At 48.0% G+C, this 12,334-nt stretch overlaps 2 protein-coding genes across 5 annotated transcripts in view; one reads left to right on the top strand and one right to left on the bottom strand.

Moving 5' to 3' along the window:
• Positions 1-10,372, top strand: part of ddx56 (DEAD (Asp-Glu-Ala-Asp) box helicase 56) — a 21,476-nt gene extending 11,104 nt beyond the window's left edge. For 2 of the 3 annotated variants that reach the window (XM_054756930.1, XM_054756929.1), the window contains 6 exons: positions 57-151; positions 216-289; positions 413-502; positions 578-683; positions 763-863; positions 2,173-10,372. In XM_054756930.1, coding sequence (XP_054612905.1) covers positions 57-151; positions 216-289; positions 413-502; positions 578-683; positions 763-863; positions 2,173-2,241 — 535 coding nt within the window. In that variant the 3' untranslated portion in view covers positions 2,242-10,372. Of the gene's footprint in view, positions 1-56; positions 152-215; positions 503-577; positions 684-762; positions 864-2,172 lie in introns of all 3 variants that reach the window. The other variant, XM_054756928.1, reaches the window with a different exon arrangement.
• On the bottom strand, positions 2,383-11,258 carry aebp1a (AE binding protein 1a). Of its 2 annotated transcripts, XM_054756927.1 has the most exons (20): positions 10,892-11,256; positions 10,167-10,373; positions 10,018-10,092; positions 9,420-9,464; positions 9,287-9,346; positions 9,144-9,212; positions 8,867-8,944; positions 8,682-8,791; positions 8,473-8,612; positions 5,786-5,870; positions 5,549-5,693; positions 5,399-5,478; positions 5,196-5,319; positions 4,909-5,105; positions 4,660-4,833; positions 4,456-4,581; positions 4,144-4,390; positions 3,923-4,062; positions 3,481-3,580; positions 2,383-3,403 (listed from the first exon to the last, which is right to left on the bottom strand). In XM_054756927.1, exons 1-20 carry the CDS (start codon positions 11,127-11,129, stop codon positions 2,826-2,828), a joined length of 3,018 nt encoding a protein of 1,005 aa, XP_054612902.1. In that variant the 5' UTR covers positions 11,130-11,256; the 3' UTR covers positions 2,383-2,825. The 2 variants fall into 2 exon arrangements, with proteins under 2 accessions (XP_054612902.1, XP_054612900.1); XM_054756925.1 differs by having other exon boundaries at positions 8,682-8,944; positions 10,892-11,258.
• Positions 11,259-12,334: the final 1,076 nt, after the last annotated feature.

Genomic DNA, 12,334 nt, shown 5'->3' with positions numbered 1-12,334 from the left:
AGAATGGAAGGTAGATTGCAGGGGGGGTGGTTGTTTTTTTTTTTTTTTTTTGGCAGGACGGCGAGAGCAGACAACCCGGGCACTGCCTTGTCCTTCATCTCTCACTTCCAGCTGGCTCTGCTCAAGGAGGTGGAGGAGGTGCTGACGGGAGGTAACGACATGCACATCTCTTCCGGTTGGACACGTTACGCTCTGATTTGATTAACTGTTTGCAGATAACGCAGAATCCGCCCTGAAGCCATACCAGTTCAAGATGGAGGCCATTGAGGGCTTCAGGTACAGGTGCAGGGTGAGTGCGGCAGGGTGGATGCATGCATTGCCTTTGTGCATCATAACAGAAAACGCACTGAAGCAGACATATGACAATCCTGAAGAGCTTATGTGGCCGTGGTGGGATTGTTTCCTGATGCAGGACGCGATGCGTTCCGTGACCAAGCAGGCGGTGAGAGAAGCCAGACTGAAGGAGATCAAGCAGGAGCTGCTCAACTCCGAGAAGCTGAAGGTGAGTGACTGATGCTAAAGAGAAAAGGAAAACACGGGAGGCGGGTTTTGATCGGCCACCTCTGCCGTCAATCAGACATACTTTGAGGACAACCCCAGAGACCTGCAGCTCCTCAGACACGACAAAGATCTCCACCCTGCCATCATCAAGGCTCACCTGAAGAACATCCCCGATTACCTCAGTGAGTGCATGTTAGCTCGTTAGCACATTTTTCTTCCTCATAGCTAAAAGTCTAAAGTCCTTGTTGTGACCTGGTCTAGTTCCTGAGGCTCTGAGGGGGCTCGTCAATCCTCTGTCCGACAGGATGAGGAGGAGGAGGGAAAAGTCCAAAGTGCATGGAGTCACCAAGAGAAATTTCAAGGTGAGCCACACCCTCTGTCACACTCATTTGCCCATCGTCCACAATCCGTATGTGAGACATGAGCACACGCCCATCTCTTTTCTGTATGTTCTAAAGATATAAAAACAGATAAAAAAAAAGAGGAAGGTAATTAATGCACGTAATGGGACACACCTAGAAAGGGTGCTATTAAAACACCTCTTAAAAGTTCCAACAAGGTTTAGTGGTTTTCTATCCATGCTGTGAGCATGTAGTAACAGGTACATTCATGATAACATTGAATACTTGCAGTATTTTAGGAACTTCCTTCCTGGGTGCACTGATTTCACAGCAACATAGAAAGGAACGTTACACCTAGCGTCAAACAGAAAAACACAGCAGCAGTGGCGGCAGCTCCAATATGTAGCGTTACCTTTTGCTAGTGGCCTGAAGCGTTGTCAGTGAGTGTGCTATGAAGCTTGTCGCTAGCCGGTGTGGTGTGGCGAGGTGTCACTACACCAGTGACGTAGTTCTCGGGCTTAACAATGTTAATAACAGTAATAATAACAATGTCGCTGTAGCTTGGTTAATATGCAGCTCACGTTATAGAAATGGAGCGTGGCTGGCGCATTTTGGAGGCGGAATAGGTGCGGCCCATTACATGCGTTCTTAGGCCATGCCCTGGTGGAATAATTGTGTGTCTGGCAAATTGTCCTAGTGTAGTTGCCTCCACGACAATTGTCGCATTCGATCGAAGCTTTCAATGTGCTGGCAAAGCAGCTCAGTCCGACGCGATCACAAGCTTCCTGCCATGCTAACATTCCCACGGCATTCTTCCCAAATAACCACAAGTTGTACCGACAGCTAGAGGTCCGATCAGGCATTATCCGAAATTGCAATCATTGGCGGGGGTATCGGAGCCATTTAGCGAGCAAAACGGCAGCAGTGTGGCGTCCTCAGAAGCCCACAATGGCGACTGTTTACTCTTACACACACAAAAAGTCATTTCAGGATGCTCGAAAGTAGCAGTGTTATGTTAGCCTTTGCACGCATTAAAGTATACTTTTCTGCTGCGGAAATAACAGCGCATAATTGTTACATCATCTATCAGCAACAAGCCAAAAGCTCCGTACGCGTGCGGCTGAGAGGCCGAAATGCATGGAAAACTATGCGGTTTCAAAAATACCTGTATTCGTGTGGACAGGGCCTTAGCTGCCTCTTTTTAGCTGTTTTTATATCTGAACAGAAATGTGTGTTCAGGTCTCACATAAGGATTGTGGATGATGGGCGAAATTCCCCTCAAAAAGTGCACTTTTCCTGTAAGCTGAAGCATGCTTTGGTTTGCGTGTAGAAGAACGTCCAAGGGAAGAACCCTCTGAGGAGCTTCCGCTACACAAAAAGGAAGGGAACGCAAAAGTGAGCCAGTCATGAAGAACTTTTTAGATGAAAGATGATGAAACAGACGCTCCCGAAACAGCTGAAATAAACATCCCATGTATATTCATATTTCGAATAAAACCTCTGTAAGTAGCCACACTGTATTTTTTTTTTTTTTTTTTTTTTTTTTTTTTTAGAAGTCTTATTTGTTCTCAATGTGTTTATTGAACTTGGAAGCCATTTACAGCATATTTCAACAGAATGTTCTAGAACCAATTCATCCTTCAGTGCTTCTGTGTTCTGGAAGCGTCTTTCACGGTCTTCTTCTAGTACACTTCATTTATCAGGAACTGTTTATTGTACTATGACAGCTCCAGTCTGGTGTTATTGTCTACACTGGATGGTTGTTATGTAAGTCATTTCTGTAACTGCACAAACAACAATAAGTGATATGAAGTCATAAATCCTGCATAAGATGACACCTAGCTCCAAACATCAGTGCTACAGCGGTCAAATCCAGAAGGTGAAAGTCCTTCAACATGACGTGTTGTTGTCATAGCAGTTTTAAGAGGATGTCGTGGTCCTGGAAGCTAGTTTAGACTTGTTGGCTCTTCCTGTTGCTCATTTTCAGTCGATGGTGAATTGAAAGGGGTAGTCCTGAGTGGGCACCGAGTCAAAGATGATGCTGTCAAACGGGTTTTCAGTGGACCAGTTGTCCACAGGAAACCAGGAGTCGTACCAGGATGTGGTGGTCTCAGTGCTGCGTGTTGTGGTAGTAGTTGTAGTAGTAGTAGTAGTAGTTGGGGTGGTGGTGGTACCAGGCGTGCTGCCGAGGCCAGCTCGTTGCCTCTGCAGACGTAGCCGACGCAGACGCAGGATTCGCAGCCGCCTGAGCCGTTCCGCTCTCTGGGCGGCGGCGTGCTCGTCCTCTGTGGAGGTGGTGCTAGCAACCACCGCTGTGTTGCTGGCCGCCGTTGCCTTCACCTCGTTGGTCTTGGTGACCACTCGGATGGGCCTGTTGCCGTTGAGCGCCAGGATCTCTTTGATGCGGTCCCAGTTGGATTTGGCCAAGGTGAAGCTGCAGGACGTGGCCCCGGAGTCGTAGCCCACCATGCACAGTCTGGTCTGAGGCGTGTAGCCGTCCGCCTTCGCCGTCACGCGGTACTCTCCGGGATTCAACAGACGCCAGTAGTCACCACCCGCAGCTGCAACCAGAGACAACGTCAAGCTTTGTCCTCGGATGAAACTATGAGAAGGATTTTGTCAGGGCAGGAAAAGGCACCAGCTATGACGTCATGACGTATCCCCTCCACCGATATGGTGGCGTTGGCCAGCGGATTTCCCTCCACATCTTTGACCACACCTTTTATCCCCCGATGGACCTGGGCAAGAAGACAAAGCAGATTAATTCAAAGCTCTCCATGTTTTATCCACTGGGAGATCCTATGTCACGATGTCTACAAGCTGGAAAACATTTCTGGGACTGAACCTTTCTGACTCATGTCCCCGTCGACAAGGTTTTGTGGGAGTTGGTCAATAAAGACAACATGCTCTCCAATCCCCTCAAGTTTCAGTGTGGTTACTTTAAGGTTCCTTAATCGGAAACTCTCAAAAACCCAAAGAAATCCTGGACAACACAGTCCAAGGTTTCTTTATGGTTTTCTTCTCGGGATGCACTTGTTTTTGTTCTTTTGGCAGCCTGACGATGGCACCGTGGTTGTCACCTGCTCAATGAAGGACAGCAGAGCCTCGCGGTTGTTCTCCCACTCCAGCGGGAGTTCGCTCTCGTGCGGAAACTTGTCACATCCCAGGAAGATGGAGAGCTCCAAGCAGTTGGTGTGCAGGTAGCTGAAGTCGTTCATGCCTGATGGGGTCACACTCAGTATGACTTTAGCTGGCTAGCCACTAGCATTCTTATGCTAATCTTAATGGGAGCAACACTTACTGCCCACCACAGGCTTCCAGTTGGCACCGTTGACGATGCCCTGGCCTCTAGTGATGTCGTCCCCGTGACAAGAGCCTCGGTGAGTCTCAGTCATGGTCAGGTGACTGTGAGCGTACGACATGGCCAGCCAGCGAAACATCACGTCATCTGGTGTCTCCCTCAGGGCGCCCTCGTTCTGACGCTGAATGCGGGTCCATGTGTCCTCGCTCATCTCGGCGTTGCCCCTCCAGTGCCTGCTGTCACTCGACTTGGACACAGCAAGGCCGTCACAAGGTTGGCCCGCTAGCAAAGTCACTTTACACCTCTCCTTACCGAAATCTGCGGACGCTGCATGTCGTAAGGGTATGTGACCAGCTTTTCTCCGCCTTGCAAATTAGCTCCCAGCACGAAAGGGTTACGCTCCATCCAGGAAATGATGGCTTTGGTTTCCACAGCGAGCTGAAGGAGGCAATGTGCAGATGTTTTTGTCTGAACTAGTTTTGCACTGGAACACTACCTCCTCCGCATTCTACTCACTGATCCATTGAGGAAGTTCTCTGGCATGGGAATGTGATGGTTGGGTACGATACGAGGGACCCAGCCTCGGTCCTCCGCCCCCCATAAGATGCTGTTGAGGTCTGGAAAGTTCTGGAAGATGTCGTAGCCTTCCTCCGTCCAATGTCCCACAGCCCAGTTCCCCATCTCGGAACCCTGGGGGACAGGAAGGACGCTGAATCTTGAACATGACGCCAAAGGCGTAAGAGTGCTGAAACGTCACCATCGTACCGCCTCGTACGCCAGCTCGTACGCGTCAGGGTTGAGAGACGGCACCAGGTGGATTCTCACACCGTCCACCAGGCGACGCACTCGAGGGTTTTCGTCCTTGTACTCCTTGCACAGGAACTGCATCAGCAGGAGGAGAAGCTCGCGGCCCAGGGCCTCGTTACCGTGGAGGCCTGCTGTGTAACGGAATTCTGGTTCTCCTAAAAAACCAAAGACAATCCTCCAGTTTGTTAGCTTGGAGAAAATGGTCAATAACATTGACTATGTTGCAGGTGGAAGTGTTATGTTACCTAGCTCATGCTCGCCAGGATTGTCAGAGATCTCCATAGCGTACATCTTCAGGCCCTGAGAACTTTTACCAACGTTGTAGATTCTGGTAATGTTGGGACACTCCTCATTTATCACCTTCATCATCTGGAGAACACAAAGACTTCACTTGGCTGCTTGGCAGTTTTGGAAGGTTGTAGGTATTTTTATTAGTCGAGAGGCCAACCTGTCTCATGTCCTTGTAGTTGTGGTGTCTGAAGTCGAGCTCGTCTGAGGACCTCACTTCGTTCTCGCTGTGGTGGCTGCCTGGAAGGAAGATTGTGGTTCAGAAGATTGTGGGTCAGTATTTGCAGGGGTTTTTTTTGGTCTTACTGACTGGGAAGTTGACAGGCCAGAACCTCGGCCCGGAGACACAAGCTTCCGTTCCAGCTCTGAGGCAGGATGCGGAGGTATCGCGCCACCACGGGCCAAGAAAACTGGTTCATGACCGGGGTGTCCTTGTCCACATTCCCGTAGAACAACTGTAGTGAAACACCACAACGTTTGGTTTGGTTTAACTCCGGGAACGCTGCCACTTTTGTGTTATGGAAGTTCTAGCTGATGTTACCCTCACCCACTCAGCGTAGCCATCGTGAAGAACGGTCCAATCACGACTGTCATTGCTGAAGGCCACGAAGTAGGAGGACACAAAGTCCTCGCTGCAAGTAGACATGCATGCAGGCTGATCTTTTAACCAGAGGGTTGATGTGGACATATTCCCAGAATAGTTACCACATGCAGGAAATGTATTAGCATTCCCGGGCTATGCTTAGTAGTAGCTAGCATCCAAGGCTTAGTTAATGGCATTTCCTGGCACTAGCATTCCTAATTTCTTGGCCAGTCACTTACATTCTTTGGCTCTCCCCAGCATTCCTTCGCTGGTCTTTAGTATCTACTACGTAAGGCTGTCAAAGTTGATGGAAATTTCCTTTTAACTGCACTTTTTTTTTTTGACACGCGATTAATGTGAATATGTCCCACACCGTAGTTTGAGAAAACACAGCGGTGGATGTGGAGCCACAAGCGGAAATGAATACTGAGCAGAAATGGGGAAAGAAAAGTTTTTTTTGATTGGGAAGTTGAGCTTCAAAACCCTGGCAGATTGCTCTCTGCACAAGACCAGTATCAACTGTCACTGAGAGTTGAGTTGTCACTGAGTACGTCCACTGCCAGGGAGACGCGAGGAGGTACTGGAGCGCTGCTGGTATATTTTTTTTATTGCCATTTATTCAGTGTTTTTTTTGCTTTGAACTGCGAACTAAAATTTGGGTGAGGAACTGCTAGTTACTGGCAGGCATAGCCGAGGACAGCTGTTTGGGCGCTTGTGTCAACGTGAGTGTCAAAGTGGGTGTAAATAGCATTAGCAGTGCGCTAGTCCGTTTTTTTTTCTACACATCAGTAAAACATACGTACATTATAGCCATCCAATTGATCTTATTTGTGTAAAACTAAGACAGGAACTACATCAAATTAAAAGCACGAAATGAATACAGAGCCACCATCCACCAGAACCAGCCTGGACTTTGTTTTTCGCCACCATCCACCAGAACCAGCCTGGACTTTGTTTTTCAGAGAGGTGCATGGAACAAATGCACATTAGCACTCAATAGGGTCATCAAATCTTACCTTTATGCATTCCCACACAGTATCAGCATTTGGGAGCAAATGTGAGGTGAAAGAAAAAGGGTAAAAATACAATATAGTCGTCTACCTGTGCAGATGGTGCATTCAAGGACCGTCCAACAAAGTGGGACAAGTTGCCGCTCGCATTACACTGTGGGATTTCTAACTACAGTCAAACCTGTCTTAGCGGCCACCTGTATATAACGCCACCTGCCTATAGCGGCCACTGAAAAATCCCCCGCAACAAATTTACATGTTATAGACCCTGTGTATAGCAGTCACCTGTCTAACGCGGCCAGCGGCCACCCATTTTGTCTCCCTTGGTCAATATCTGACCGCATATAGCGGCCAAAATACCGACTCAAGCAGAAGCTTCATGCACGAAAAAGTTTAGTTTTTTAATCAATGAAGACGTCGTGTGTAGACTTTAATTACTGAGTCCTAGCTCAGTCACAATCATTCACAAGATCCACACAAACTGTCAGTTGTTCCACATAAAAAAAAAGCCGTCTTCTTTGGAGCTTGTTGCAGATAGTGACACCGTTTACTTCCTGGTGTGAGACAATGTGCACTGGTCAATACTGTAATGCCGCTTGTTGCGGGGAAGGAGAGACTCACGTCGCCGATGCACTTTAATTGCTTTAACAGCGGAGAACACTGCAGGACATTACATCCACGCCAACATAAACACACTTCCCAACTCTCTCCACACTCACAGCTAGCACTCAGCCTAGCTCTCCTGCTCGGGACGCCCACTGTCACTTCCCGTCACTTCCTGATGAACTAAAGCTGTAATGACACTCTGCCGTATATATAGTAGCACAGCTTTGTTCTGTGGGTGGTATAGAATAACAAGCCTAGTTGTTGTTTACAACTTTTATCCGCAGTCCCACAGTGCCCTCTACTGGTCAACATGTAACAATATAATTATATGTATCTGCAAACACAACAAGCTTCTAATCACAGACATGTTAATATGTGCGCGCACAAATTTAAAATGGCCACCAACCTGTATAAGGGCCACCTGCCTATAGCAGCCACTTTTGCCGTTTCCCTTTAGTGGCCGCTATAGACAGGTTTGACTGTATTATTTTTTTGAATACGATAATGGCCCATATTCACAAAATTGATATCCCTTTACATAAAATTTGGTGGTTATTTATTTTTTTATTTTATTTTTTAATCATTGCGCCTGAATGTTTTGGTGGTTGGGGACCCCCTACCTTACACCATGATTTCGGATATGATATGCTCATTTACACGTTTGGAAAATACTGTAAGATCGCCACTTTTATACAATTGGCTTCTTTATTTTATAATCTAGGATTCATGTCTACATCAACAAATGTAATCGTTGAATTGTATCGAATCAAAGCGTATCTTTTGTACACTGTATCCAATCGTGTGTTGTATCGTTTTTTTAATCGTATCTTAACCCGTGTATGTGTGATGCATACTGAATCGTTTTCCATTCAGATTTCCAGTACATCCATACTTATTATAGATTAAAGGCTTTTCTATCTGCAATGAATTCTGAGTTAATTTGGACAAAATGTGATTAATCGTGCTTGAATATTTGAATCGATTGACAGCCCTAGTATCTAGACTGGATAAAGGTTGCAAGTCGTGGCCACTTACAGCTGCTCAGAGTTTCTTCCCTGCGTGATGACAGCCGTGAACTCCACCTCTCGTCGGGCATCCACCTCAAACCAGCTGTTGGTTTCCTCGGGCTCTGCGCACCACGCACCCCCGTAAAGATCCTCCTCACTGGCCGAACCCTGGCCACAGCAGAGCTTTAGTCTGGACCGGTCCGGTGTGATGGTCCTGCGAGGACGAATATGCGGTACCTGCATGTTGAGTCGGCCCCTCTGAGCCGTGAAGCCATGATGGGACTGAGAAGAGGCCAGCAGCTGGTCGTCATCCACGCGGTGAGACTCCAAACCCAGAGGAGGACACTCTATAGACGCCACAAAGAAGTCTCGTTCTTTGACATGAGACACTACGACGCGTCTGGATTCTGTTGTTGTCTTACTTTTGGGTTCTGGCGGCTGTGAAATCTGTTTGAGTCGCTCCTCTTCCTCCTCCTCCCACTTCTTCCTCAGACGCTCGGCTTCAGCGCGTAACGACAAAACAATGTGTGTCAAGATGTCGGCCGGCACAAACGACTTCCATGTGTGCCGCGCTACATCTTCTCTACACCAAAACCTCAAAAGCTCGACACATGTTTCCTCTGGCGGATCCTACCGCACTAAAAAGTACAACATGGACTTGTACTGCACATAAACTCATGGCAAACAACATGCCGAGACCTTTTTCAGCCTTTTCCTTGCGAGCCATTTCCCGCTCTCGCTCCTCCTCCTCTTGTTTCTTCTTGGACACTGTCAACAAACAAGGACAAGCTGATGTGCGGAATGGTCTCCAACGTGCTCGTGATGGGAAGCGGCGGACGCACGGTCGTCGTAGTCGTACTCTTCGTACCAGGGTCCCACGTAGGGCACGGCGGTGGTCTCCTCTGCAAGGCAGAAGGACGCGTCGTCATCATGACCTCCAGGACTGCAGGCGGTGAAAGTACGACGGAACCATACCTGGAATGTACATGATGACCTCAGGAGTTGTCAGCTGCTTGTTACCTGGAGAAAAATACCCACATAATTACTGACAAGGACTTCATGACCACATGAAGAATGATGAAGGTATGCTAGCGTGAACCCTCCTCTGTCTAAGCAAATTAGCCTTGTGAGAAAGCATACGCTAACATGAATGAAGGCACGGAAGCGATGGTTTGTGAGGCGAACGCAACAGCCCCAGTGTGGGAATATTTTGGTTTTAAACAGAATGAACAAGGTGAGCGCATGAACACCGACAGCCGACGGACAGTTTTATCAACTAGGGAAAAAAACAATACCGATGGAGGTGCCTCGGGCAGCGGAGCCTTCTTATTGAGGCGTTCGGTTGGCAAATATAAACAAAACAGTGCAAAATGGTGCGTGTTCACAGACAGTGTTGCTCGCTACATTGCAAAAGAAATGCAAGCATTCAATACGGTTATATGGCAAATACTTCATGAAAACATGGTCTCAAAAATGATCATTTGGAGCACAATTATCGACCAGCAAAATTTGTTATCGTGACAGGCATAGCTGCATGGAAGAGTTGAGTCTGCAAAGATGCTAGTCCACTGACCCGGGACGGCCTTAACCAGGTCTGGTTCTTCAGGCTCCTCCCACTTTGGCTGGACTGTGGTCACATGACTGGTTGCTGTGGAGACACAATGACAGAAGGTGTATTATCGGAGGTAGAACATCTCAGTGGTCCTGTCTAAGCAAACGTACTTGTGTCCCTGCTGGGTTCCGTCAGTGGCTTCGTCTCAGGCTGCTTTGTGGGAGCCGCTTTGGGTTTCTTGGTGGCTTTGGGTTTCTTTGTGGCTTTGGGTTGTTTGGGCTTCTTGGTGGGCTTTGGAGCTTTGGGCTTTTTGGTGGGCTTTGGGGTTTTCTGCTTCTTTGCTTTGGCCTCCTTCTCTGCCGCCTTCCTAGCTTTGGCTTCACAGGGTTGGGACACAGAACAAGAACACAGTCCATGAATCAGAGCCTTTATGGGTTTTTACAAGCCAAACGTCTGCGGCGTTCCTCGCCGTGGTAAACCAGTCTGAGGACGTTGGTCCCGAGTGGCTGAGGTGAGACTGGAGAACTGAATAATCCACTTAGAAACGGCAAGAACTGGATCCAAACACCATGAAATAAACCACAAAGAACATGACTCGGCATAACATAGAAATAAACCACAAAGAACATTACTGTGTGTGTGTGCTGAGTTGCTTCTTCATCATAGTCATGCACATAAACAAACATGGCTGACATGGCATGACTGCGTGTTTCCTGCAGTGGAAAGTTTGCAACATCATCCTCCGCGCTTGTGGAAAATTGCTGTGGGACAATTTTCTCCCCACAGGCGCGTCTTTTGCTGCAACGCGCTTTTCCTGGCAGGGGAAGCGGGTCAGGCGGGACCGCCAGGACCGGCTCGCGCAAAGTGACGACTGATTGTGCCAATGCATGCTCACCTGCCTCCACCTCCTCTGGCGTTTTCTTCTTCTTCGTCTTGGTCCTCTCTGCGTCCACCGGCCCGGCGGGCTCGTCTGACCTTTTACCTTCCTCCCCCGGTTGGCGCCGCTCGGCCAGCCCTCTGACCTCCCTCACCTGAAGCCCTCCCCCGCCTGGCGGCCTCTCCTCTACGTCCTCACGGCCGCAGATGAGGAAAGTGCATGTGGCGAGGAGCGCCCAGACCAGCAGAACTTTCATGGTGGAGCAGATGAAGATGATGAAGAGCGTTGCGCAGTTTTCAGCCCTCAAGGAGCGCGCTCAGTGAGGACCATCTGAGCAGCAGATGGTTGGAAAGAGAAGAAGACGACTCCTCCTCAAGTGTCATCTCTCCCCTCCACCCTTCCCAGAGTGGGAGGAGCTTCTGCCACAGGAACATTCCAAGAGGGAAGGGAGTGAAGGAAACGGAGCAGACCACCTCAGATATTAATGACAGCAAGAACAAAGCTGCTGGATCGTCTTTAGAAGACATAAATGTCGCAAGAGAGTCAAAGGTGGACACACCTCAGCAGAAGTACAATCTATCAGAACGTAATCTAGTAGCCTTTCTAGGAAACCTACTTCTATGCTGACGCTAAAAATGCTTCACGCGGACTTTCTACCACCAGTGAAGCTCAGAAACAAGTCCTGATGTGGTGGAGGACAGAGTGAGACATCCCATCGTGAAGGCCTGTCACAGATGTGCCGCCCTTTCCCGACAGGCTCCGCCCCCCGCCATGTGGCCTAATCATGCTTGGTCGTGGTATCATCGTGGTATCATCTCTCATTTTCTTTCTTTTCATCCTCACTGTGGCGTCCAATCAGCAGCTTTCTTTCCTTTGGCCGCCATCTGTTTCTAATTCCTTATCAGGCCCACCAAAACATCCCAGCTATTCACGTCAACAAAACTCATCCTGGAACCTTCTCCTCTCCCGGCTAACTGCACTGACCACATCCGTACGTTAGCATGGCAACATGAACACCAGGAGGAAGTTTGGGTAGAAATTGCGGGTCAATGCTGGGGGACAACGGCATTTTTTGCAATGTGGGAACTTCATAGCTTGGATGTTTTCAAAGAGCTGAGCATTTCCATGTCGGATTGGTTGGAATTGCAGGAAAGAAACAAATTGCAGTTTTGTCACGGAAAATGTGGAATTATGTGGAATGTGCGAATTTTTTTCTAATGTGTGATGTTTTGGTATGAATGGCTTGAGGAATGACTGAAGTAGTTTAGTGTAAAAAAAAATAATAATAGAGAGTAACGTGTGTACATAATATACAATAAAGTGTTTGCCCCTTCCTGATTTCTTCTTTTTTTTTGCATCTTTGTCACATTCAATGTTTCAGATCATCATACACAACTGAACACAAAATGCAGTTTTTAAATGAAACTTTTTATTATTAAGGGAGAAAAACAATTCCCCCCC

The sequence above is a fragment of the Dunckerocampus dactyliophorus genome, chromosome 17, assembly GCF_027744805.1.
Source record: "Dunckerocampus dactyliophorus isolate RoL2022-P2 chromosome 17, RoL_Ddac_1.1, whole genome shotgun sequence".
Classification (NCBI taxonomy): domain Eukaryota; kingdom Metazoa; phylum Chordata; class Actinopteri; order Syngnathiformes; family Syngnathidae; genus Dunckerocampus; species Dunckerocampus dactyliophorus.
This window is presented reverse-complemented; position numbering and strand designations above follow the sequence as displayed.

Bases quoted from the DNA above. Each gene is read 5' to 3' on its own strand.
- aebp1a (XM_054756925.1), bottom strand. From the start codon at position 11,129: ATGAAAGTTCTGCTGGTCTGGGCGCTCCTCGCCACATGCACTTTCCTC. The intron at 9,347-9,419 runs GTATGGTTCCGT...TCTGCCTTGCAG, and splicing joins GGTCATCATGTACATTCCAG to AGGAGACCACCGCCGTGCCC. The intron at 9,213-9,286 runs GTGCGTCCGCCG...GTTTGTTGACAG, and splicing joins AGAGTACGACTACGACGACC to TGTCCAAGAAGAAACAAGAG.